Source organism: Euwallacea fornicatus, chromosome 23, assembly GCF_040115645.1.
Source record: "Euwallacea fornicatus isolate EFF26 chromosome 23, ASM4011564v1, whole genome shotgun sequence".
NCBI classification, from domain to species: domain Eukaryota; kingdom Metazoa; phylum Arthropoda; class Insecta; order Coleoptera; family Curculionidae; genus Euwallacea; species Euwallacea fornicatus.
The window spans coordinates 2,242,429-2,267,292 of record NC_089563.1 but is presented as its reverse complement, the minus strand read 5'-3'; the positions used below and the strand labels follow the sequence as shown (position 1 = coordinate 2,267,292).

At 34.8% G+C, this 24,864-nt stretch overlaps 5 protein-coding genes across 6 annotated transcripts; 2 read left to right on the top strand and 3 right to left on the bottom strand.

The window, feature by feature from the left end:
* The first annotated feature begins 6,382 nt into the window (after nt 1-6,382).
* On the top strand, nt 6,383-9,845 carry RpL3 (ribosomal protein L3). Its single transcript, XM_066295673.1, has 7 exons — nt 6,383-6,457; nt 6,738-6,930; nt 7,201-7,369; nt 7,951-8,086; nt 8,500-8,686; nt 9,060-9,262; nt 9,448-9,845. Exons 1-7 carry the CDS (start codon nt 6,455-6,457, stop codon nt 9,790-9,792), a joined length of 1,236 nt encoding a protein of 411 aa, XP_066151770.1. The 5' UTR covers nt 6,383-6,454; the 3' UTR covers nt 9,793-9,845.
* Nucleotides 9,846-9,896: 51 nt separating this feature from the next.
* LOC136346483 (PAT complex subunit CCDC47) lies at nt 9,897-13,059 on the bottom strand. The gene is made up of 7 exons (XM_066295670.1): nt 12,687-13,059; nt 11,585-11,792; nt 11,317-11,528; nt 11,076-11,258; nt 10,807-11,022; nt 10,621-10,753; nt 9,897-10,180 (listed from the first exon to the last, which is right to left on the bottom strand). Exons 1-7 carry the CDS (start codon nt 12,915-12,917, stop codon nt 9,942-9,944), a joined length of 1,422 nt encoding a protein of 473 aa, XP_066151767.1. The 5' UTR covers nt 12,918-13,059; the 3' UTR covers nt 9,897-9,941.
* Nucleotides 13,060-13,381: 322 nt separating this feature from the next.
* Nucleotides 13,382-14,272, top strand: LOC136346496 (uncharacterized). Of its 2 annotated transcripts, none has more exons than XM_066295690.1 (2): nt 13,382-13,778; nt 13,842-14,272. In XM_066295690.1, the coding sequence occupies exons 1-2, from the start codon at nt 13,708-13,710 to the stop codon at nt 14,218-14,220; spliced, it is 450 nt and encodes a 149-aa protein (XP_066151787.1). In that variant the 5' UTR covers nt 13,382-13,707; the 3' UTR covers nt 14,221-14,272. The 2 variants fall into 2 exon arrangements, with proteins under 2 accessions (XP_066151787.1, XP_066151786.1); XM_066295689.1 differs by having other exon boundaries at nt 13,390-13,778; nt 13,827-14,272.
* A 727-nt stretch (nt 14,273-14,999) lies between these two features.
* Nucleotides 15,000-21,622, bottom strand: LOC136346478 (nuclear RNA export factor 1-like). Its single transcript, XM_066295660.1, has 10 exons — nt 21,384-21,622; nt 20,684-20,985; nt 20,538-20,624; nt 20,044-20,478; nt 19,682-19,791; nt 18,346-18,382; nt 17,751-18,170; nt 17,519-17,692; nt 17,274-17,458; nt 15,000-16,997 (listed from the first exon to the last, which is right to left on the bottom strand). The coding sequence occupies exons 1-10, from the start codon at nt 21,442-21,444 to the stop codon at nt 16,898-16,900; spliced, it is 1,911 nt and encodes a 636-aa protein (XP_066151757.1). The 5' UTR covers nt 21,445-21,622; the 3' UTR covers nt 15,000-16,897.
* A 1,084-nt stretch (nt 21,623-22,706) lies between these two features.
* On the bottom strand, nt 22,707-23,896 carry LOC136346493 (enhancer of split mbeta protein-like). Its single transcript, XM_066295685.1, has one exon. It carries the CDS (start codon nt 23,677-23,679, stop codon nt 23,050-23,052), a length of 630 nt encoding a protein of 209 aa, XP_066151782.1. The 5' UTR covers nt 23,680-23,896; the 3' UTR covers nt 22,707-23,049.
* Nucleotides 23,897-24,864: the final 968 nt, after the last annotated feature.

Sequence of the window (24,864 nt, the reverse complement as noted above, 5' to 3'; positions counted from 1 at the left end):
AATTACAACTAGTGGTACATTTCATTTCCTAACTAGTTACGTAACGCAACCCAGTATTTTCATTTCCTAACTCACTCAACAAGAGAGCCCATCATCAACAACAACCTAGACATATAGCAGACATATTGAGTAGATTTAAATTTCTTCAGGCTTCATCACATTGCAGATAAAAAAACATATATGAATCTCGTTACGAAATGGTATTTTATGTAACTTGTGTCATATTCCCATTTGTTACATAAAACTACGTATTTCCCAGCTGGATACATAAATGGGAAATTTGCACATAATAGGTTTGGGTAAGAAGGTTTAGGCTGAAGATGTTAGGAATTTGCAAACGAGACCTGTTCAATGAGAGGATACCGTTAAGAGCAAAAGTGAGACTTTTTGGAGTTTGAAAAAATTTGTAGAGCATATGTGTTTGTAGAGTTAAAATGTGAAGCTGTTTGCGACTAGAACACCACATTTTTGCAGTTGAAAAGTGAGGATATTTCGGCATAATGCATTGGTTGGGGGAATACAGGGTGTTTAAATTTAATTTCAAAAATGTAAATATTAAATTTATTCAAAAAAGGTTAGAGATTTTTTAACGAAATTTTGGCGATGTTTACAACCATAAACGACGCTTATGTTATACTAGCAAAAATATTTTTTAGCTTTTTCAGTGGCGTCCCTTGTTATTAACGGATATTTTTTCAGAAAAAGTGGTACGTTACTGGTTTTTGTGAAAATAAAAATGATTCTTGAATTTCTCATTCAATTCTGGAGAAATAGGCTCTTTTAAAATTTTTTCGTAGTTAAAAAAGTACCAAAAAATGTATCATTTTAATGCACGAAACGGGTGGTCGCATGAAAAATCTCAAGAGCAACCATTTCCCCGGAATTTAACAAGGACTTCAAGGACATTCTTTATTTTCATTTATTTATTCATTTATTTTCAAAAGCCAGCAATGTACGACTTTTTCGGAAAAAAATATTCCCTAACATGGAAGCAGGCACGCCATTAGAAAAAGTAAAAAATATTTTTTTCCAGTAAAGCATAAGCGTCGTTTATAGTCATCAACACCTCCAAAATTTCGCTAAAAAATCTCTAGTCCCTTTTGAACAAGTTTATATTTGCTATTTTAAAAAATTTATTTCAAACCCCCTGTATCTGCAAAAGGAAACCTTATCTGACGTAGGTTTATATAACAAATTGACATTATCTTTGGATGTTCAATGCGCTATTAAAGTTATACGGGTTAAAACTGGAACGCCCTGTAGATATCTAGGCACCTATTTACGTATTTAGAAATTGAAATGGGAGCATACGAACCATATGAACTTTTTGTGGGAAAATCGCGAGAATGCTTAGATAATTTTGTAAATAATTGGAAAGCGGTGATACATCCGAAAAACGAACAGAGAATTCAATGGCGAGCAACAAAAATATTTAAAGTGGGAAATCTTGCTCTTGAAAAAGTACTGCCCTATAGATTGTGATGAAAAATTGTGAATCATAATCGTGTATGTTCTAACGAGCGGGGTACAAAATTTCAACTTAATATCTAAAAACTGAAGGAGCCCTAAAATCTTTTTTTTTTAATTTTTATGTTTTGGCACCTCGTGTTTCGGTAACGAAGCATAATAGCCCCCGCGTTTCGGGACACCCTGTTAATAATTCAAAAAAGCCAATATATTAATTAACTCGTATTAAAACATAGTATGTTCCATTTAAAATAAGTCAGCAAGTATCGACTTCCGGTACAACCGGAAGCATGACGTCATTGAAAATACTTTGGATGAGGTCGCCCCAAAACTTTCACCAAACTACTAAATTTTTGAAACTTTGCTATTCATAATTCTCCCAAAAAGCCCGATAGCTGTTTCTGGTGGGACACCCTATATAACCCCCGAAATATCAAATCATTTCAATTCTTCAATGATATGTTTACTTACTGATGACAAAATTCTTCCCAGAATTCCGACATCCTTCAACATCTCGTTTACGGCAACTTATTTTTTTCTTCGACCCAATTTCTCGCATGCATCTCGGGCTCCGTGCCATGGTCGCCCAGCGGACCCATGGGTACGTGCGCCAAGCGGCTAGACTGCGAATAAGGACTTATATGGGTATGGGTCAATGCCAAAAAGAATTAAGTAGCGACTGCGTAATCGGCCAGAATACCAAACTCTTACTTGAATTCGAGATAACCAGCCAATCACGTGCCACTCTAATGTGTATATTTGAAAGAGGGTCTCTGCTTTGAGAAGTTCAACTTAATAAATCAATCAATGCTCAAGTAATAATTTGGGTTCTCTCAATATGGCGTAAAATATTCAAAAGAGTTATTGTGCTTAAGGACATTGTGCAATAACACTTAAGTAACATAATACGCTTAGACTTATGCAAATTTTTAAGTCTAGTATGGACATTCGCTCTTCTTGGTGTTTCGCCCCGTTCCCTCCTAATTCACTCTAGAAATCATCAAAGGAACTACAATCAAAGTAATGTGAGTCTGATTCAGAACTTTCTCGATTCTGATCAGAATGTGGTGTGCCCGGACAATATCTGACGTCACCGAGCGCCCACTTAACTACTGCATCTACTGACCATACATGGAGCAGGCGCCCACTTGACAGGTGGCTTAAGGCACGACATGGTCTGATTCTAATTTTAATCGAAAAAAGACCATTTGGATGAAGAGTAACTATAGAGGTGTAGTGCAAATTAATTTTGAGTGTTCGGCGCATGTTCGCCTTATACGAAGAGGATTCAAAAATCATCAAAATCAATTGATTGATTATTGTTAGTTGTTTTACAGTTTTTACTCCATAACAGGATATCAGTATTAATATTTCTTCGCATCAGTAACCATAATTATTCTATCGTATTGTTGTCTCGAAGTTCTTAGTTAATAAATAGAAATTAAAAATTTGCATTGTCAACGTGCAATCACCCCCACGACAACATATTAGGCATTTTTGCTTTTATGGATTTAAAGTCAAGATTTTACGTTTAGTAACGAAGGAGGACCATGATTTTCAGTCAAACTAACTTAGCGGAATCCGTAAAGAGTATAGTCAAATGAATAGACGTCGTACCAAAAAATAACATAATTTTGATTTTTTTACTTGTAGAAACTGATGAATACTGAATAGCGTGTATTACCTCCTCTTACTCCGATTACTGCTTCGCACCTCCTTGACATACTTGAAATTAAATTTCCAATATCAACTTGGGCAATTTGATCCTATATTTCCGTGATCCTCAATTACAGCTCACTTAAGTCCTTAGGGGGAACCTGCAAGAAGCTGGCTTGTCGACCGACGTTGTCCAATAAATATTCGATGAGATTCAGATCAGGGCTTCTTGTTGGCCAAGGCAACGTTTGAATTTGCACATATTGGAGAGAATTTTCTACCACTCGTACGACGTGTGAGCCTAATTTGTACGTGCATCAGCAAAAATTCCTCATTGATAAATGAGGCATATGGCGCTACGTGGGGTTCAGAAATGTCTTTTATGTATCGGTGGGCCGTCAAACCATAGTTTTGAAGCACAACTACATCGAATGAATTTCTATTTGAAGTAGAGGCGTACTCAGTTGAGATCTGAAATACAAAAAAAATAATAATGAATTGCTGAAAAAAAAATTATCTTCGAAACAACGTAAGTTACGATATAATTTTTCGGCCGCGACCAAAGTGGGTTCTAAGTACCTTCCAAAAGAGCCAAAATTACAAATTATTTCGACTTTCAACTAAAGTTCTAATTGTATCGCTCTGAAGGATCTGATAAAACTTAATTGTGAACCACAAGAAACTACACTTAGAACTTACCGCCGAGCACCAAAAAGCGTGAGCCAGAATCGCATCGGCGACATCCATTTTTGCTCACAAAATAATGATTAAGCGCCGCCCACTTTCGCTCACTGAGTCGATCATTCACTCAGTCACTCAAACGATGTAATTCACGATTCTTTAGAACAAGAAAAGAAACAAAAACGACTTTCCTGATTATCAGCATCGCAAAATTAACGCACGATTTGTAAAATTGAAAAATCTTCCCTCGGAAATATACAGCATGACACAGAAAAGAGAACACTCCGTAAAAGTGATTTCATTTAAATAATTTTTGGTGCGCATGTTCCTTACTCTAAAACAAATAATTTATTAAAAATTTAAGAAATTTAATTGTTAAGAACTAAAAAAAATTAAGAATTTGTCGGTCTTCCAGGGTGTCTTATATATATTTATAATGGGCACTAGTAATTTTAAATCATTTCTTTATGACTCTTAAAATTTTTTCATAATTTTTTACTTATTTATTTGTGAGATAACAACAGCTGTTTTAAAAAAATTAAAAAATGTTATTTCAGCAGTTTTGGCTTGAATGTTTTATACGTCATCATTTAGCTTTGTTTAGTTGATGTATGGCCCAAAATATCTACGAGAGGAGAAATCCTCCGGAAGAATGGGCAACTGTTGTGGAATTTGCGGAAGTGGCACAATCTACGACCTCAGAACCATTTTTTTCCAAAATGTTTTTGTCCCAAGGAAAAATCTAAAGACACCGGGTCTGTTGCTCTGACGGCTGGGCAGTGAATGATTTACCTAGGTGCCTACCCACTAAAAAACCTTGAGATCCTCTTCCAACTTGCGATGACCCGGAACTGCCTCTAGAGACAAAGCTTAGGTATAGGTTTCAAGAGGCTGGTAGTAATCAAAGAAAACCTGGAACAAAGCCAATAAAAGTGTACAACGAATAAACAAGATCGGTTTTTGCGACCGAAAACTTGATGAACTCAATTCATTACGAGTACTGCGCTGCTGCAGAAGATTCTTGTCGATATGACTTTTATATAATTTAAGGTACAATGAGAAAAAAATTGGTAGAAAGGAACGTTACTCCCAATAGGACTGCATGCGGTCCTCTATTGACGGCAAAACTTCGAAGACAGCGTCTTTAATTTGCCCGAGAGCACCAAGATTGGGGGGATCATCAATGGGGCAACGTACTCTGCGAATGAGTCTCGATGTTTCCTTTTTAGTGATGATCGTCGTAGGAGAGTATCTCGACGTCCTGGAGAGCGATACGCCCAATGCAACATTATATATGTATACATATATATGAGGGGTATTAGTGTGGAAGGTCGCACGGAGTTAAATGTGCTTCAGAACAGTAATTTGACAGCCCGCCGATACAGAACACATTTTAGAAGGCATTTCAGAACCCCATGTAGTGTTTATATGCCCGTTTTATCGGTGAAGAATTTTTAATGATATACGATAATACACGTCCATATGTGGCAGGAGTAATACAAAATTATCTCCAAGATGTTGAAATTCAAATGTTGCCTTGGCCAGCAAGAAATCCTGATCTGAACCCCATCGAACGTTTATGGGACAACTCGACAAGTTAGAGCTTTGCAGGTACCCCTTAGAGTTTTAAATAAACTGTAATTGGGGATCACGGAAATATAGCATTAAATTAGTTAACTTAGCCATGGATACTTATTTTTAAGTCTGTCAAGGAGGTGTGAAGCAGTAATCAGAAGAAGAGGCGGCACTACATGTTTAGTATAAAATGCACAAAAAATAATAAACAATCAAATTACGTACTCAAACACACAAAAGTATACTATTTCCAACTTCTAGCTAGATTTCAAATATTTTTGTTAATTTGATTTAAGTTTGGAATTTTAGGGTTTATGCAGAAATAGGCACAATAAATATGTTTTATTTTCAATTATTTTTTATATTTATTATTATTACTAATATTATTAATATTATTATTGGTATTATTATATTAATTTATTTGTTATATAACATTTAATCATCTGAAGCAGCACTTCCACTGAAATTCTTAATTAACATTTCAACGAATTGTAAATAAGCAAATTATTCAGCTAATATATTTATTCATAACAGGCAAAACTTTTGCTAGAATGAAAATTAAAAGACATCAGAAGATAATAGAAAAACATATCTACTAAATCGTTTTAGAGGCGTGATTTTTGGGAAAAGCTACTAACACTCACGCGTTCCTTTTTACGCTCGTAAAGATGTCCATCAATACAATAGGTGTAATAAATTCAATTTAATGCTAATAGCAGAATACAGAAGAAGACATTTATTTATATTTTATTTGTCTGTTAAAATCATACGATCTTGATCTTTGAACTTAACAAAATTATAAGTCAGATTTTTTATGTAATTTTAATAATTTAATGCAGTATGTGCGTTTGCGAAAGTCGTGTTTCATTGAAAATTTTAAAATATATACTAATTACAAATATTTAAAGTTAAGACAATTATTTCATCTTGCTACATAATAGCATTTAATGCTCACAACCTGAGTTTGATACCAAAAATGCTGCCACTTCAGCATCATTGCGCCCTCATACAACATGCAAGCTTACTTGCTGACAATTGACGCTCGGCCTCTTCCATTTGTGTTTCGGACTTCCATATGGTAAGTAGACAAAAATTTTTCCCATAAAAATCCTTATTTATTAAACCAATCCGACTCTTTTTACTTATCCTAAAACCATCCAAATTACCACCTATAACACAAAATACCAAAAACCAATATCTCAATAATATAATGATGATTTAGATACATTTCGTTTATGGTTGAAGCCGAACCCACAATGTGGATAGTATTCTAGGGCGGTCTGATTGTCTGAAAACTGTTATTCAAGCTTTAAATGAATAATATAGGTATAAAATAATGTGATTATTGGTGATTTCAGTCTCACCGCAAATTCAGTGCGCCCCGTCATGGGTCCATGGGCTTCTATCCCAAAAAGAGGTCCAGGAGGCATCGTGGCAAGGTGAAGGCTTTCCCCAAAGATGATCCTTCCAAACCCGTTCATTTGACCGCCTTTATTGGCTACAAAGCTGGTATGACCCATGTGCTAAGAGAAGCTGATCGTCCAGGATCAAGTAAGTACCCTTCATATTGGAATAACTTACAGTAAGAAGTCTTGAGAACGAAAGAATTGTAATTTGGTCACAATCTATGAAAATACTGTCTTTGAAAAATTCAAAATAATCCCAGTGGCCAAGCACATTTCTTATTTTAAATTAAAATCTGCAACGTGACTGGCTTAGAAGAGTTTTTAAATTGCTCTGGGAGATATTCTACCAAAGTATAAATGACTTAATGTTGATCATTAACGTCTAAAAGCAATGTTTCTTTGTTTATCTAAATAGAAATCAACAAAAAGGAAATTGTGGAAGCAGTTACCATTTTGGAAACTCCACCGATGGTGGTTGTTGGTGTAGTGGGTTATATTGAGACCCCTCATGGTTTGAGGGCATTAGCCACCATCTGGGCAGAGCACTTGTCAGAAGATTGCCGCAGGAGGTTTTACAAGAATTGGTAAGCATCTATTGGTTCATTTATTTGGATAAAAAGTTCAGAATTGTGATTGAATATTTCACTGTTGTGACATATATTGAGTGGTGTAATTGAAAGGATATTTGGTTATTTTTCTATAATGAACTTGCTCATAAATTCCATATAAATATTTCTATGTATGTACAAGGGTGTCATTTAATATTAAGTAAAACCCAGCTTAAACCATGATTGAACAACTTAATAAGATAATTGATTTACATTAAAAAAAATTGATTTGAGTAAATAATAGGAAAACCTTTGATTCAATAAATTTACTAATGATTAAACTAGTCTTCTAATGGTAACATGAGGACTGTAAAATATAAGTCTGCTGAGCTGACATACCTCAATAAAGGGGTGAAAACCTCTTAGAGATATCAGTGCAGCATGGCTGATGGAGCTGGTCTCCTCTAAACTATGAGACAGCTCCATACTTGTGCTTACAGGTGCGGTTCCGATCTTCATTTTATATATCAGTAGAACCGGTTGTAAAGGTGGGTTTATATATATTTTTTTAATTATCATAGATTGCAAGGGTTTGAGGTTATTTCTTTTTGAAACAGGTATAAAAGCAGGAAGAAGGCCTTCACTAAGGCATCCAAGAAATGGTCGGACGATCTTGGTAAAAAATCCATTGAACGTGACTTCAAGAAAGTCATCAAATACTGCAAAGTTGTCCGAGTGATTGCACACACTCAGGTTAGTTATTATTATGTAACTATGACTCCTGCTTATCCTATTTTTCCTTAACTTCAAGCATATAATTTAAAATCAGCCTTAATCTCTATTTAAAATGCATTGGTATTGAAAAAACCTAATACTTTGATAGTAAACAATATATTTTATATAGAGATTTCAAGGTAAATCGACGCGGTCAGTGCAGGAGCTTACCCTCCGGCTGTTGGTAATGAAAGCTTTGATTTTATGGGGCTTTCGCCATAGTGTCGAAAAGCATGTGCCCTTCGGGAGGCACAGGGAGTATATTCCTTAAACATTGTGTAGTCTCTGGACAATGACACTTTGAAAACCATATTCCTTACATATATACATTTTGTATTTCTCATTGTTTCGTAAATACATTTGATATTCATTATCATTGTATGATTTGACAGATGAAACTATTAAAACAAAGACAGAAGAAAGCTCACATTATGGAAATCCAATTGAATGGAGGTAGCATTGCTGACAAAGTCGCATGGGCAAGGGAACATTTGGAAAAACCCATCCCAGTCAATCAAGTCTTTGGTCAGGATGAAACCATTGATGTTATTGGTGTTACCAAGGGTAAAGGTTATAAAGGTGAGTTCCAAGAAAGTTAATAAAGTAATTTTTACTGCCTGATTTTTATGCAGAAAGTAATTATTTTCATGCTTCTAACAAATAACCAATTATTGCGTTTATTTTATAATTTTCTGAGAATTCTTGAGAAAGATGCCTAGGTTTGGATGTTTTTAATATTTTGAAAGCCCATAAGAATATTGGTATATAAATGTGTCGATCATCCCTCAATCTTAATTTTACATTTTATGTGATGAAAAGAACATGGTTGTGCTCGTCTGATCATTGTTGATGCGACATCCATGCTGCCTTCCTACTGATGCAAATTTTTAGTTGTTTTATAACATCAATCATTTCATGAACAATATAAATATTAGTTTCTCTTAAATTATAGGTGTAACATCCAGGTGGCACACTAAGAAGCTTCCCCGTAAGACTCATAAAGGTTTGAGGAAAGTGGCCTGTATTGGAGCTTGGCATCCGTCTCGAGTCTCTTTCACAGTGGCCCGTGCTGGTCAGAAGGGTTATCATCATCGTACCGAAATCAATAAGAAGATTTACAGGATTGGAGCTGGTATCCATACTAAGGATGGAAAAGTAAGAAGCTTTTGCCTTTTGTTCGCCTTGTTCCATTGTTTTAAGTGATGAAAACTATTTAGAGCCAAAAGGATTATGAAATTATAATCCACTGTGATTATGAATGATAGGACTGATATTGAATTAACTAATATAATTAATTTTGCGAATTATTTCCTGTTTATGACCAATTTGATATTTTTCAGGTTATCAGGAACAATGCTTCCACAGAGTACGACCTTTCTGATAAGAATATCACCCCCATGGGTGGTTTCCCTCATTATGGTGAGGTCAACAACGACTTTATTATGATCAAGGGTTGCTGCATGGGACCGAAGAAGCGCGTCATTACGCTAAGGAAATCTTTGCTGGTCCATACCAGCCGTATTTCCTTGGAAAAGATTAATTTGAAATTCATCGACACTTCTTCAAAATTCGGACATGGTCGTTTCCAGACTCCGGCGGACAAGGCCGCCTTCATGGGTCCCCTCAAGAAGGACAGGCTAAAAGAAGAAGCGGCACCTGCTGCTGCAGCCACAGCTTCGTCTTAAACTTGTTGATTAAATGTCAAGTTTAATACAAAGAACAAATGTTTTTCATTTTATTGCGCAGTGTTTCAATGTATGTTTTAAAATTAGAAAAAAAAACACCTGAAGATAACTCATAATTTACTATTCAGTACTTCGCTCTAATTTACGTTTTATAAAGCTTTAACTTTTAGTTGCTTCATTCTAGGGGCCCTTTTTTTGGCTTGACGCTTTTCTTCTTTGATTTCCCATCGTCTCTGTTTTTCTGGATCTTCTTCGGCCATTATTCGATCTTTCTCTTGCCGCTTCTTTTCTTCGCGTCGGGCCGCAGCTGCTTCAGCGCGAGCTTGATGGGTAGATTTTAAGAAAGCCTCCTCAACTCTTTGACGATTTTTGTCTGCTTTAGATTTGCCTACAAGTTATATCAATGATTGAGATTACTTAAATAACTATTAAACGATGTTTCAGAATCAAATTGAATTGTCCTTGTGCAATCCGTTTGCTTCTAGAATTTTTCTGGAAGCTTCTGCTAGAAGTTTGGAAAACCAGTTCTAGCAAGTGAACCCAGAATTTATAGAAAAATTACAAATTTCGACTGGTTTTTCCAGAAATGTGATTGGAGCTTTTAAATTCTCCAAAATGTTTTAGAAATTTCTTCCCATTTTTCCAAGAAATTTAATTTTTGTAAAACCAAATATTTAGCTATTCCCATATAACTTCGCAAAATTATGAAGTCCAGAGATACCTTTTGAAGACTCACAATTTTTCAACAGCTGTTCCAGAGAAATTTACAAACATTGAATCTCAAAACGTGGTTTTGGGATTTAGAAAGAATTATTTGATATCACTTACCTTCCTTTGATAAGCGATATCTTTTAACTTTATCTATAGAATAAAATACCATATTCAACAAAGGTTTCAGTCTTGTCATGGCTTCATCTAGCCGCACTCCTTTAGTTGTAAGGTTAAATCCAAACCTTAGGACCTTCAAGTCATAGATATGTTACAATTCTAGCACGTCAATGCTTTCAATCTCACCTTATCTACTTCAGGTAATTTGTTCACAGCATTAGAATTATTAGCATCATCAGTCGGCTTCAGACCAGAAAACTGATCAGAAAAATGGATATAATCTATAAACTCTGGATACTTGTTTAACACAGCCATTATTTTTGCATCCAATATAGCAGAAGAAGCCTCTCCTATTTCAGACATCACTTGGAAATTTGCAGGAATATTAAATTTTTCACCTGGCTGTAATGGAGTAGTCACTGAGAAAAAATTTCTTGTCAAATTTGGTTACTTACCTTCTTCTCAGGACAATAAACACTAATATCTTGCAAATCTTTTACCATTTGAGAGGCTGTTTTTTTGGAAGCCACTGCAAATATAAAGCTATCCATGTCTTCTCTATTCATTCGCACTGTTATATGCACTTGATCCACTGTTGGCCTGATTAGATTTGCAATGAGGCCTACTATATCATGCCTCTGTCAAACAAAATTTACGCAAATATTAACAGTCAATTTTGAGATACTAAGTTATTACTTTGATAAGTCTCAATTCAACCAACATCCCTTCACAGCAGGTCCTGCCACTGCACCACAGTAAAAAGACGTTTTCACTCTCTTTAGTTAAAGTTATGTCTTCATTTATTTCTTTACCACTACCATCATCTCCAACCAAAGTGAAGTTGTCTTCCAACAACTGCTTATGAGTTTTGAACCAGGTGTTTGAAATTTTTGAGTTCTTAGACCTACCTGAAAAAAGAGCTTATTGACAAATATATAAAACCAAGGATAATTTAACAATTTACCTAATATATAATTAATAAAATAAACTATTAAGCCCACTATCATCAAAATTTCTAAGTAGTAACTGTCCCAGTTGAGTGCAAAATTTACAGGGACCTTAGCAATGGTTATTTTTGGTTCAGCCGTGGGTTTTTCTTCCTTCTCTTCAAAACCCTCAAACTCATCCGCATCTTGAAAGTGCTCAAATTCTGAATCCACTTCAACTTCAGCCTATGAATTACAAATTTTTGGTTATTTCATTTATCTAAATCTAATTTCTTTATTATAAGGGGGCTTTATTAAAAAAGAAAAAAATACTAAAAGTTTGAACAAAGAAGGTAAGATGTTGATCAAGCCATATGGCATCCATAGTTTCATAGGTCATCATGGTGTTTCGTTCTATTTGTATGTTGTCTATATTGAAGGGTGGGAAGTAATTGTGCCTTGATTTCTTATTTTATTTTTGGTCCTATATTAAAATTAATGAATTGTCATAAAGCACTTTTGCTTGCATATTTTTATTTTGCATGTATTAAATATAATAAGCATACAAAAATTAACAAGATCACATAGTGCCAAATTGGAATATCAAATGAACATGTAATTCAAATTTCAAGTAAATTGTGCAGGTACACTGAAAATTTTGCTAGAATGATTCTGGATTTACAAAAAACTACAAGGTAACCAAGCTGCTGGATTTTTCAATGTACAGTTTTATCAAAACGTTTGTAACTGCAATTGTTAATTTCCTGAAGAGGATTTTACATAATTTATCATTAAAACCAAATTTAGTAAAGTTTCCAATCTTTGCTGTATAATTTTTTTCTTGGTTGCTGCCTTCTAAAACATGGCTTTTTCTGAAGATTAGTCCCAGTATTAGAAAATGGTGGCTATTGTCTAGTTCCTAAATGAGCAATTAGCAAGAACTTATCATATTTAATCAACATCTGTGATACTCTTCAACAAATGATTAAAGCATTTGTTACATGAACACGCATACTAAATAAAGTTTATAAGACCACCGCTCAAACTTTCTAAACTTGAATATAATGTGTGAAGGCATCATGACTGCCTTAATAACCTCAAAATAAAAAGTACCATACTTCTTAATACAATTGTACTTACCTCATCCTCGTTGTCTTGCTCAATTACAATGGGCTCATCTTTTTCATCCAGTGAAGGTTCGAACCCTTGAGAGTGCTGGAGGACGTCTTTAGCTGGTGTTTCCACATCAATGAAGTTTGAATCTGAATCTTCAAAATCTTCGAATTCTGCAAACTCGTTCCCTTGATCTTCGACACTCCCAAGGGAGCAATGGAATACATAGATAATCGTGAAAAAGATCGAAAGTCGCATGATGACCCTTATTTGTACGAATAATTATGAATACATATAAATTAAGTAACCAGATCAAGGTCTTATTCTAAATTTTAGTTAAAATTTCACTGAATCATTTGACACACTACTGCTTCCACCTCAATAACTGTTATACACTGTCAGTCAAGTCATAGCAGCCAACCTAAGTTTATCCTTTGAGCTCATCATATACCTTTCTGTGACGTCACGTGTATCAGATCACTGCTTCCCTTATATATTCATACTATAGAGTTTATAACCAACAGTTCGCTTTGGTGAACTTGGATTGTTAAACAGGGGAGAGGGATTAAAACATGTATTTTTTGTAAATTCTGCGTATGCGAGAAGACATCTATCAAAAATTAAATTATAATATATCTTGTCATTGCGACCCATAAGAACGTGTGTACTAAACAAAGAAAGAAATGTACGATTTCCAGCTATATTACCAACATAATGGCTTGAGTTTTTAACACTATTGATATTTGCCCAAGCGATCCAGATGTGTACATTTTTTCAAAATTATATATCGTATGAACCAAATGAGATGGGAACGATAAGGTGTGGTTCATCTTAATCGCGACGCAATCGGAGCAATTATAGCGGAAAAGCGGCGGTTTTTTATTATAGAGATTACTACCGTCGTGCGGAACCAAATGTTCAAATTACTGCTACGGCGGTCTTTTAATTACAAATAATTCATTTTTCAGTATCTGCAATTCCCTTACCCTTTAAGTTTAAATTATTAAATTCAAACACTTTCGAAAGACCACATAAAACTGGATTAGCAATGTATAAAATAAAACCCTTATTACCAATCTGTTCTAATTGCCTTAGACGGTTGACTTTCCCAACTTCTAGGTAAGCCCGAAACGTTACTTAAACCCATTTACAATACCCTTTCATCAGAATCATCCCCTTGAGATTTTTCTCCACGCATAAAGAAGCGTCAGAAGACTACTCAGAGGTTCCCATAAAATTCTCCACCAGCCCAGCTAGTAAATATAAGGCTAGTATCACTAGGATGGGGTTCGAGGATACTAGACTGTGGTATGAGCCATATGTAATTTTCAGCTGTATCGCTGTATTTCTTGTTTATTTTTGCATACTACGAGAAGAGAATGACATAGACAAAGAATTAAATAAGAGTTTATATAGTAGAATTGACGGTTTGGAAGAAGTTCAGTTGAGATTGTCATTGAAATATAATTTGGATAATGGGCTTGATACTGTGGACATTGTCCAAAGATTGCAGGAAATTGAAGAGGTTAAACTTCGGGCGAAAGGTGAAAATATTAATTAAATTTGTCTGGCTGTTATGTAATTGAAAAATAAGAAATAAAGTTAGAAGATAATTTTTTTGTTCATCATTCCCTGGGCAAAAATAACTAAGTTTAAATTAGTTAAGGTACATAGAACATGATAGGAAATCCTCAAGAGTATAAAAGTTACTGTATAACTGTCTCTTTAGCTGAAAGATAATTATTCAGGTGGTTTATTAAAGGCCACCACCGTCAAACAGATATTTTCCTTCAATGGATTTATGTTATTTTTGCTATTTTTCACCCATGAAGATCTAGTACAGGTCTAAAGTCTTACTGTCACTTATATTTTTAAAGCTCTTGCCAATGATACAAAAAAGTCCATGTAACAAGAGTTTTACTCTTTTAATGAGACTTCTAAACTCTTATTTGCATACATGAAAACATAATGAACTCTGTTCCTGTTATTATTGCATATTTCCTGGATTATCTGGCATTGATTTTGCAATTCCTTCTGCTGGTTAGGCCTTAGAAAATTAGTTTTTTACAAAATTATGTATTTTGTAGAAGACTACCAATTTGTTGTCTTAATCTACATTTTATAGCCTGAATTTATTTCATATATACCTTTAACACAATTGGAAGAAATTTCATACTTGATGATACCAGTTAGAACAATCTTCAATTAAAAAAGAACTATGAAGCATAGTATTAGGTTTAGCAGAGGAATTGTGGGGTATTTACCTATGCCTTTTCCCCTGGTACTATTTCTTATATTAAAGTATCTCAAAAAATTAATGTAGGAAAAGAAACTAATGTCCGTTTTCGTTCTGGTTTATTTATCATAAAATAAATGATACAAATTATAAAATAATTTTTATAAAAAATATTTTTTCGTGACTTAAGACTTCCCGATGTTTAATGCAAAATTATGGTATTTCATTTTACAATGTTCTGTAAAAACATAAATAAAATATACAGGGTGTACCATTTTCAATGTGTTTGTTAGATACCTTTCTTATTAACGATATAGGAAGATCTGGTTTTCAAGAACGTTGCATACATTTTTGTGAATGAAACGAAAATATAAACAGATTTGTCAGGGGCCTTTTGATTTTTATTTTAGTCAATAGCTGAAAATATTTCAAAAACTGTCTTGCCGACAAAAATCTGATTTTTTTTTGTTAGTTTTTTCCTATTAATATGACTTATGTGTAGAAATGTTTTTTAAAATTATATTTTCTAAAAACTGAAAAGCAACTACGCTTCGAAAATATTAAATTTCATATCCGCTCTTTATAATAGAAACCAAATGGGCCATGAAAAATGTGTCATACCCGTTAAAAATGCCGAAAATGGTGCACACCGTACTATGATTTTGAATTATTTTGTGTGATAAACATGAAAATGACGCGCAATATCAGAACCGACAAGCCCTATAATCACTTCTCTTATATCTGAGCAAACTACACTTAATTAAATTATACAGGATTATTTCAAGTTGGGGATTAAAAAATTATTTTTTATTGCAATCCTAATTGTCCTAAGTAGGTTCAGATTTTGCTCATGTACTGACTGTAATCTTCATTACTTCCCAACTAGGATAAATAACAGTTCGGTAAAATATTCACTTTTCGGATAATTGCCTCATTATAGACATCAAAAACTTACAAATCTGAAATCAATCTTGAATTGCTGAAAAAACAATATGGACATCTTGCAGGAAAATTATATACTCGGCCAGTGATACTTGCTAGTTTTGACTACAAATCGTCTATTCATTTACATCGTTGGATATATATATGTTATACACCAGACATATGAATGAAATTTTGTAGTTGTTGATAATTACAAGGGCGCAAAATTATCAATCACTAACGTTTATTTCCAATACTAATGTGCGTTTAGCGCGTCGTTAAATACTAAAAAAAAAAAAAACTTTTCTGTAAAGTGTTCAGGGAACAAATTCTTATTTCAGCTTTATTTTTTCAATGAAAGAAACTCCCAACTTAAAAATCAGCCCGTACAATTTAGAACAATAGGTAGCAAATTCCCTTTAATATTACCCAAATACAGACTTTAGAAGGTGAATGATATAAATTGCGATTTTTATTAGAAAATTTGTTTTAACAAAATCTTTTTCCAACAGTTTTTGATAAAGGAAACGAGTACCTATTGCCATTATCCTCTTTTCCTATACAAGATAGAAAAAGAATATACAAAAAAACTTACAGGTAAGATATTCTTATTAAAAAACCTATTTTAATATAAAACAACTAGTAGTTTTCTACTTTATGTACACGAAAATGGATACAAAAATGTTGAATAACTAAGATTCAACAACCAACAAAACTTACTTTTATCACAAAAGCCAAAAGACCAATACAATGCAACCAATGGCTGAAGATTTTTATGTTCTTACATAAAAAACCCCAAATAAAAACTGAAACAAAAACCATAATGTAACAAATTGATTATCACAGCAGTCATTAGAGGAGCAATTTCATAATTTTATTGCATCGTTTGACTAATTAAGTATTTAAGAAATTATATAAAACATCATATTTTCTTTGACACGGTTTTATGACTACGTGAATTTCTCTAAAAAGCCTCTGCCATTAGTTGCATTTAACGGTCGCATCTTATATACAGATATTTCCTCTACGAATCACACTATAGTAATCACAATTCTGTTTATACATACTCCATTCCATTATATCATTTTACGAAAGCCTCAGGTGGGACTGCACCTTGACTATGAAGGCTGTCAAAAGCGGCACATGCTCGCATAAAGTCCCAGTCGGTGCCTTCGAGGCATCTAGAATAGAATTTTATTATATATATACAATTACATTGATGATATGCAGGGAAGACATTTTTGGAACTGATATTAGGGTTATTGTGAAACTTAACCATACTCTTTTACATATTTGAAAAATATTTGTATGAAAATTTTCTAAAAAGTGAAATATTGCAGAATAACTATAACATTATCGGAATAAATCAACTCTTGATCTCTTTCCTAAACACCTGTCTTAGGTCAACTCTGCAATACTTTATAAATAACTAAAATATAAGATTGCAAAAAACTTACTTTATCGACCACTCAATGTTCATACCAGTCTTGAGCGCTATTTGATTGACCATCTCCTGTTTGGCAACATTGTCTAAAGGAACAGGAGACGCCACTGAATGTATAACTGGAGACGCCTCTGGAGTGGAAGGAGGAGCTGCCGTACCCGACGCTGGAGTCGGTAAAGAGGGCGTCTTAAAAGCTTCCTAAAACACATAATTTTACCGTGAAACTTCGAGAGTAAAATATTATTTCATTGACTTTACCCTAGCTTGGTCAGGCGTGGCGTTAGTAATATGATATTGTTCATTAGCAATACAAAATCCTGAACCAGCAGGAACTATCACGAGTGTCCTGAAGAAATGCCTCGTGGGAGGTACTTTATGACTAGTTTTCAGCTCTTTGAACATACCCGAGACTGTCAGGCAAATCATTTGAGGCTGAAATTACATAAAATTTCCTCGAACCTTTTCAATTTTATACTTTATTGCTTATTACCGTGAATAAGGTGAGATCTACAGTGAAACTATAAATGTCATGCTTTGTTTCTGGCATGTCTTGCAGGAAAGACACAACACTAAGCTGTCCCTGCTTGAGCAATTTACACCTCCGATCAGCATCTTGTACTTTTAGTACGTTGCGACTTTCAGTTTGGTACCAATTAAGCCAAGCTACATTCTTTTCTTTTCCAAGCCCATAAGGGTATGACATGGTGAAAGAAAACATGGCTTGCGCGTGGTACGCTTCGAGCAATGGTTGTCGGTTTTTGCTATCGTAAATCATGAAGTACTGCTCCAGAAAATGACGCACTATGGATTCACCGTTGCTATCGCACAAGTAGGTTTTCTGCAGCTCTGGAATTGATGCTTCTTCTGTAGTAATGTCGAAGCTTATTGGCCGGGAGAGCTCTATTCCGTCCTAGTAATGTGACAACAATTAATTCTGAATATTACATCAACGTTGCATCTTTGACAATCGAAATTTTTTGCCACTTAGTATTGTACTGATTGGGTATTGACAACGAGAGCCTACACTTACTATGTACATCAACACGTTTTGATCAGGATATAACTAAACAAATCATTGAACTTACCAATTTCATACATTTGGGGAACCTCTTCCGGACTTCGCTGTAGACAAAGAAAAGGTCGAGCCGCAGGCGGCCCGAAGAAAATCATAAAAAGTACCCTGCAACACTCGCTCGAAGTATAGACATGGTAAAAACGCTTAAAATATCATCCCATTTGGTCGAATTTATGGCAGAGTAAAAGGGAAAAATGACAAATACAGATCATTATTTTCATTTTAAATTTAAACTAAAAAAAGATTATCCATCGAATGGCTTAATTATTGAATACTTTGTCTTTCCTAGACTTTTCTTTTCCGGAATGTTTGTGGCCAATAATTGAGTACTTACAAGCTTTTACTTAAACATTGGAATTTTTAACACTACTATCTGATTAAACTATTTTCGTACTCAATACAAGTTTATGAACGTTCCTTAAACCACTCTAAAAATTTCTAAAACTCATCTTGCACCAATATCAGAATCGCACACAAAAAAAACTTGAAATTAAATCAAATAACTCCTTTTCCAGCAAATAAAGTCATTGAAACATCTCAAACAAATAATTAAATACCAATAGTACGGAGCGAGTATTTTTTTCCAATTTATTTTTTCTGAACTTAACATCACACCAAACCTCAGAATATATCTGTTAATTCAAATAATCTTAATACACGGACGATAATAATTATTAAAACCCTCCACTTTATTTCGGCAGCTAAACCATTAACATACTGACGAGTCTTCGCTCCCTAGATAGGGAGACTTTATGTCAGATTTAAATCACCTTTTGAGACCCTTGTGCGAAACTTTGTTAAACGCTTCAGGTTCTCCGATAATGTAGGTGATGAACGGTTTGAGTACTGCCTACTAAAAGCTTGGGCGAAATAATTTGAAACTTCAAAGAATATATGCGGAAGTTTGACAAGTACTTTCTTTTTTTTATAGTTTATGTAGAAAGATCCGCTTGAGATAGATTCAATACCTGAATTTGTGGTCATATGAGCCATTTGATTTATACTGAAAAATTGCAGAATTAACCGAAAGTTTACTTGTGTGCCTGCTTTTTTGTGAAACTAAAATTGGCGAAGATTCATTTTGGCATGAGTGGATAACACATATTTTTCGAAGGTCTAGGAAAGCCGATAATGAAAAAATTAATTGACTGATTTTGTAGGTTTTCAAATAAAAAAGTGCCAAATATTACCGTTTGTAGATAATATAAATAAATGCAGTAACAATAATATTTTTTAATATTTTTCCCTTTTTATTTCCGAGAACTAATTCGTTTCTAGATTTTCAAAGATAATGGTTTTTAGGAAAATACTTCTATATCCATTATCAAAAAATCTGAAAAACGTACCTTATATAGGTGTTTTGGTTCTTGAATCTGTCACACAGGGGATTCCCATCTAACAGTAGGTCCACTATGGGTAGGCCAATAAATGCATCTAGTTGCATCATATCTTTGATCTGAAATATTAATTTAATACAGAGCTTTCTCTTCACTTGGGGAATAAAAGAGAATGCAGGGAAAAACGTCCCAGAGTTGTTAAAGTAGCCTCAGAAACAAAAATGCATTCAGATGAAATGTGCTGAATTCTTTTTAAATCCCTGCTTGTATGAATTGAAGAAACATCAATCTAAAGCAATACAGCGATAAGACATGAGTAATTTATAACAGTAAAGCTCAAAGTTTCAACCTGAAATATCATACACACTTACTTTGTTATTAGCCAGATGCAAAATTTTAACGTGAGGTAGTCTCTTTGACACCTTTTTCAAAAATCCAAAGACTGTAAGCCTATTGTCATTCAAACATAATGCTTCTAAATCAGGGATGTTTTCTTCTATAATTTCCAGTACAGCTATGAAAACAATTGGCTTGAACAAAGCGCAGAAGTAGTCCTGTAAATCAGGATCGGCATGCAATTTAGTCAGATCCAAGGATTTATTTGCAGCAAAGTATCTTTTTGCCATGACAACTTTGATTTTCTCTTTTAAGTCTGCAGAAAGATCCACATTGGGGGTCCCTGGATGCACTTTAACTATTAATTTGAAGCCGTTTGGGAGTTGAACTTTTCGGTCCAATGACAACAACTTTTCAGCAGCCTTGCGCTCATCTATGTAGAAAATTACTGTTGTGCCAGCACTTTGCCACTACAAGCAAGAGGAGAACATTAAATAAATTTTTTTTTGGAGAAATTAAAAATACTTACAGCTATAGGCACAAACGGTAATGGGGCAATTGCATCCCACAGCAACTTCAACAAGAAACTTTTATCATATTTCTCTCCATAAGGTATCTAGCAATACAAATATGTGTAGATGAAAGTTTCAACTTAAACTCAATAAAATTGCTTACAGACACTCTGTACCACCCTGTGGGTCCTTGCATTAACTGTCGGCCATCAATTGGTGCAGGAGAGCCACGTCTGCCCCCCCTGTTTTTCTTTCCTCCTTTTCGAAAATTCTTTCCAGAACCACCTGCAAGGTTCATGTCAATATCTTCTTCCTCGAGATGGGATTTGAGGGCATTGGTCCAATCTTTGTTTCGATATTTATTGCCATTTCGGTTGCCTACTGGCTTGAAGCTGACTCGACGGTCTCCACCACGAAATTCGGCTCGATATTCCATGGAGCGGATAGTAGGTGAAAACTCACGATCTGAAATAAAAACCATATAAAAGTCAATGGGGGTAAAAAGAGTGAAATATTTTTGAGGTAGTGATATTCATGTTCTATCAGAATTTAATATTAATTTGAATAATGTGCTAGACATTTTGAACACCATCAATACATTGACAACTCAGTTCCTGAAGTCTGATCTTGGGTTTAAAAGATATCAGTTGAGAACAAATATATTGAATTTAATTCTTAGTCTCTTAGGACAACAGGGAAACAATTAATAGAAGCCCGAAGAATCATATATATTCAAATAAAGTTATTTTTTGAAATCAATATTCTAGCCTGAAATTTTTAGTAAATTTATTTTTTTAAAGTGCAAATATATAATTATTGATGTTTTAAAAACGGTGCTGGACAAAGACTTTAGTACTACTTACCGCCACCTCCTTGGCCTGGATGGCGATGATTCATTCCTTTCGTAATGTTAGGTTTTGGCATTTTGGGGTAAACAATAGACAGTCTGACAATAGATATTATTTCTAGAACTCCTTTAGCTGCTAGATACTCGATTCTGAAACTTTTTGTAGGAATATTCTCAAAAAAACACTTTTTTAAGCTTGCAATTGAAGTTTAAAGTTATGCTTCTTCACGTTGCGTGCGTTCTTGAAAACACAAAATGACGGAAATTGCAATACTATATTGTCATTTGTCACTTAGTGACATCAGACATGGTGTCAATCTAAACGTATAAGGAGAGACATGAAATGGCAACAGCGCCTTGCGTTATTTGATTTATTAATTTCGAAATTATGCCAACTCCCACTAAAAATTCTGAATATTGGTCTGCACTCAAAGTACGACCTTAGCGTAACCGAAAATATCACCTCCTAAAAACTAGATATTATTTTTCGTACATATTACTTAAAAATCGTCTATAAATGGAAAAAGGTGCAAAGGAAGTCTAATATCCAAGGTTGCCACCTCATTGTGTAATGTAAAAGGAGTAGAGTGTGGAGGCAGTCAGTTGTAGTGTGCCCTCTATCGTGGCACGGGGAAACCAGAGTATCATCGAATTTTCCATGCTCAGAGTTCTGTAAATTGTTTCAGGCAACTTAACAAATACGATCACAGATCTCGCCAGCAGTACTTAAATTAGCTATTAGTTGAAACTTGTTGCATAGGAACTTAGATTAATCATCAATTACCTCCAAGTTATTGGCGTCCCAACTTGATCAGGAAGGTAATTTCAGTAGAATGAAAATCGTCTAAATGTGGTTTATTATTTGAGACCACGTTTACATGAACAACTGTCGTTAAATACGATTAGGACGATATTTCCTGTGAAAACCAAGAGGTCTTCATGACGTGAATGTTGTTAATTATAAAATAATAATTGTTAATGCTCATGATACTTTTTTGCCTTTGGGCATTTGACCATTACCACATTTGGACCATAGTTCCAATAGGTCAAAGTACTTGCACGGCAATTTTATATGCAAGGCGAGGTAATTTTCAAAAGAAAGGAAAATCTAATAAACACTTTGCTGCTAGGTACCTCACAATCTCTATGAAATTAAGCCTTTGATAGTTACGTGGACTTTGATTTAAAAATTTAAAGAGGTACGAATGCGTATGCATGTTTTATGCGCGGTATTACCCGCGATAGGTGTAACCATAAAGTCAACTCTCTTTACTATGCATTATGCGGTATATAAACCCAGCAGAACGCTGTAGCACATAGAATTAAATAAAACAAAATATATGTTAATCCAATGCTTTTTTTAATATTTAATAATAAAGTTAATAATGCTCCTTATTCTAATATCACAGTGGCAAACCATTTGTACGTTTTATCAGCACAATAAACTTACAAACATAATATGTATCTATAGTACAATGTTAAAAGCTTATTATTACATCATTATCACAGATACAAAAAGTATTTACATTAAAAAAATGTTAAAGCTCTGGCAATACATTTAAACTGGAGATAACAAAAGTACACTCACCACATATGAAAACCATTTACTATGAAATATGCTGTTAGGCGTAATACCAGGAAAATCAAAATTTTTCTGAACCAGAACCTGGATTTTAAAGTTTTTACCAAGGGCGCCAAACCTTTTCGCTCTCAGCGACACTAACGGGCGAAGGGGAACCCCTGGAAGAAGGGGGCGTCATGGGCATTTGGTAATCCCTTTGATGGAAGGACTCTTCACTCAAGTCACTAGAAGGGCCGACTGCAACAGTTAAAGGTCCCTGAGTTTTCGGAGAGGAGAAGCTATCGAGATCGTTGAGCTGGTAACCCAAATGGCTCATCAGCTTGGTCCCCAAGTGAATGTCAACTCCAGGAGTGGAGGCAAGGACTCTGGATACTTCTTTGGCACAAGTGGTGTAGCCCGCTCGGAATCTATCAGCGTTCAACACTGGACTAGAAGCCATAGCCAACTGTTTCTGGCGTTTCAACTTCTGAAGATGCGCAACTGTGATCTCCAAAATATCAGCCTTTTCCAGCTTAGTCACATTCTCTTCGTCCATTGCCAGAGCTGCGATCATTAGGTCCTTAAGTTCATCCAGGCACCTGTTGATCCTGGCGCGACGTTTGCGTTCCAACAAAGGTTTCATCACTTTGCGGTATTGCATGGTCTTCGACATGGGCTTAGGGTCGAAGGCCTGTTGTTGGGGGTGAGGAGGCACTATCGGCGAATACTCAAATACACTAACACTAGACATGGCGACGTAAAATTCGGCTCGAAACTGTCGGTACACACTGTAACTTTCACGAAGCGCTCGCTATGACTGCTAGAGTCGAAATGATAAGTCTGATCTGCAATGTTGGTTTTATACAGGGTCGGAAAAAGCCAGGTGCAGTTTGCCGGAACGTATACCGTGAGAACTTCGGCCGGCTCACTCGGTGGGTCTGAAGCCGGGTGAGTGTGACGTCACGACAGTCAGGGGTGCAATCTGCGTGCTGAGAACGTGGGAACGCGTGTGAAGCACGCGAGGGTTGATTTACTTGATCGCGTCCATGAATGAATTAATTTTTTACGTCACGGTTTTGCTTTCGCGCGATGTTTGCTGCGTGATGAATTCCAGCATGTTTCTGGGATGCCTCAATGAGTTATCGATTGGTGTAGCTACAGGAATTTCGGCATTTTTATCAGTTTTCTACGTTCTGGATGCGAGTTCTATAAATTGCACCCTCATGAGCTTCCCGTTTTTTTACTTTTGTTAATCTTAAAAAGTAGAACTTTTTTGGGGGTGTATACAGGGCGTTCCAGTTTTAACCCGAATAATTTTAATAGCATATTGTATGTTCAAAAATAATGTCTGTTTGCGGCATAAACCAACGTCCCTTAAGGCATTCTTCGCCAGATACAGGGGGCTCAAATTTAATTTAAAAAATGGAAAATGTTAAATATTTTCAAAAAAGATTAGAGATTTGTTAATTAAATTTTGGAGATGTTGACGGCTTTAAGCGACGCATACGTTTTACCGGAAAGATATTTTTTAGCTTTTTCAGTAGCGTGCCTACTTGCATGCTAGAGAATATTGTTAGGAAAAATGGTATATTACGGGATGTTCTAAAATAAAAATTGTTTTTGAATTTTTATTTTAGACATGCATTAAAATTACTTTAATTTTTTTATTTGGAAACGGTGAGTCCGACGAAAAAATCTTTTAAGAGGCTATTTTTTCAGAATTGCACGAGAAATTCCAGCATAATTTTTATTTTCAAAAAAGGCAGTAGCGTACCAATTTTTTCTGAAAAAACCATCTTACATGGAGGTAGACGCACTACCAAAAAAGCTAAAAAATTATTTTCTTCCATCGTTTATAACCGTCAACACCTCCAAAATATCATTAAAAAATCTTTAGCCCTTTTGGAAGAAAATGAATATTTTACATGTTTTAAAG

Bases quoted from the DNA above. Each gene is read 5' to 3' on its own strand.
- LOC136346483 (XM_066295670.1), bottom strand. From the start codon at position 12,917: ATGCGACTTTCGATCTTTTTCACGATTATCTATGTATTCCATTGCTCC. The intron at 11,259-11,316 runs GTAATAACTTAG...TTTGTTTGACAG, and splicing joins TTGAATTGAGACTTATCAAA to AGGCATGATATAGTAGGCCT. The intron at 11,023-11,075 runs GTAAGTAACCAA...ACTCCATTACAG, and splicing joins TTTATTGTCCTGAGAAGAAG to CCAGGTGAAAAATTTAATAT.
- LOC136346493 (XM_066295685.1), bottom strand. From the start codon at position 23,679: ATGTCTAGTGTTAGTGTATTTGAGTATTCGCCGATAGTGCCTCCTCAC.
- RpL3 (XM_066295673.1), top strand. The intron at 6,931-7,200 runs GTAAGTACCCTT...TTATCTAAATAG, and splicing joins AGCTGATCGTCCAGGATCAA to AAATCAACAAAAAGGAAATT. The intron at 8,087-8,499 runs GTTAGTTATTAT...ATGATTTGACAG, and splicing joins GAGTGATTGCACACACTCAG to ATGAAACTATTAAAACAAAG.
- LOC136346478 (XM_066295660.1), bottom strand. From the start codon at position 21,444: ATGCCAAAACCTAACATTACGAAAGGAATGAATCATCGCCATCCAGGC. The intron at 20,986-21,383 runs GTAAGTAGTACT...TTTTTATTTCAG, and splicing joins TCCAGGCCAAGGAGGTGGCG to ATCGTGAGTTTTCACCTACT. The intron at 20,479-20,537 runs GTAAGTATTTTT...TCTTGCTTGTAG, and splicing joins TACCGTTTGTGCCTATAGCT to TGGCAAAGTGCTGGCACAAC.
- LOC136346496 (XM_066295689.1), top strand. From the start codon at position 13,708: ATGTATAAAATAAAACCCTTATTACCAATCTGTTCTAATTGCCTTAGA. The intron at 13,779-13,826 runs GTAAGCCCGAAA...CCCTTTCATCAG, and splicing joins TTGACTTTCCCAACTTCTAG to AATCATCCCCTTGAGATTTT.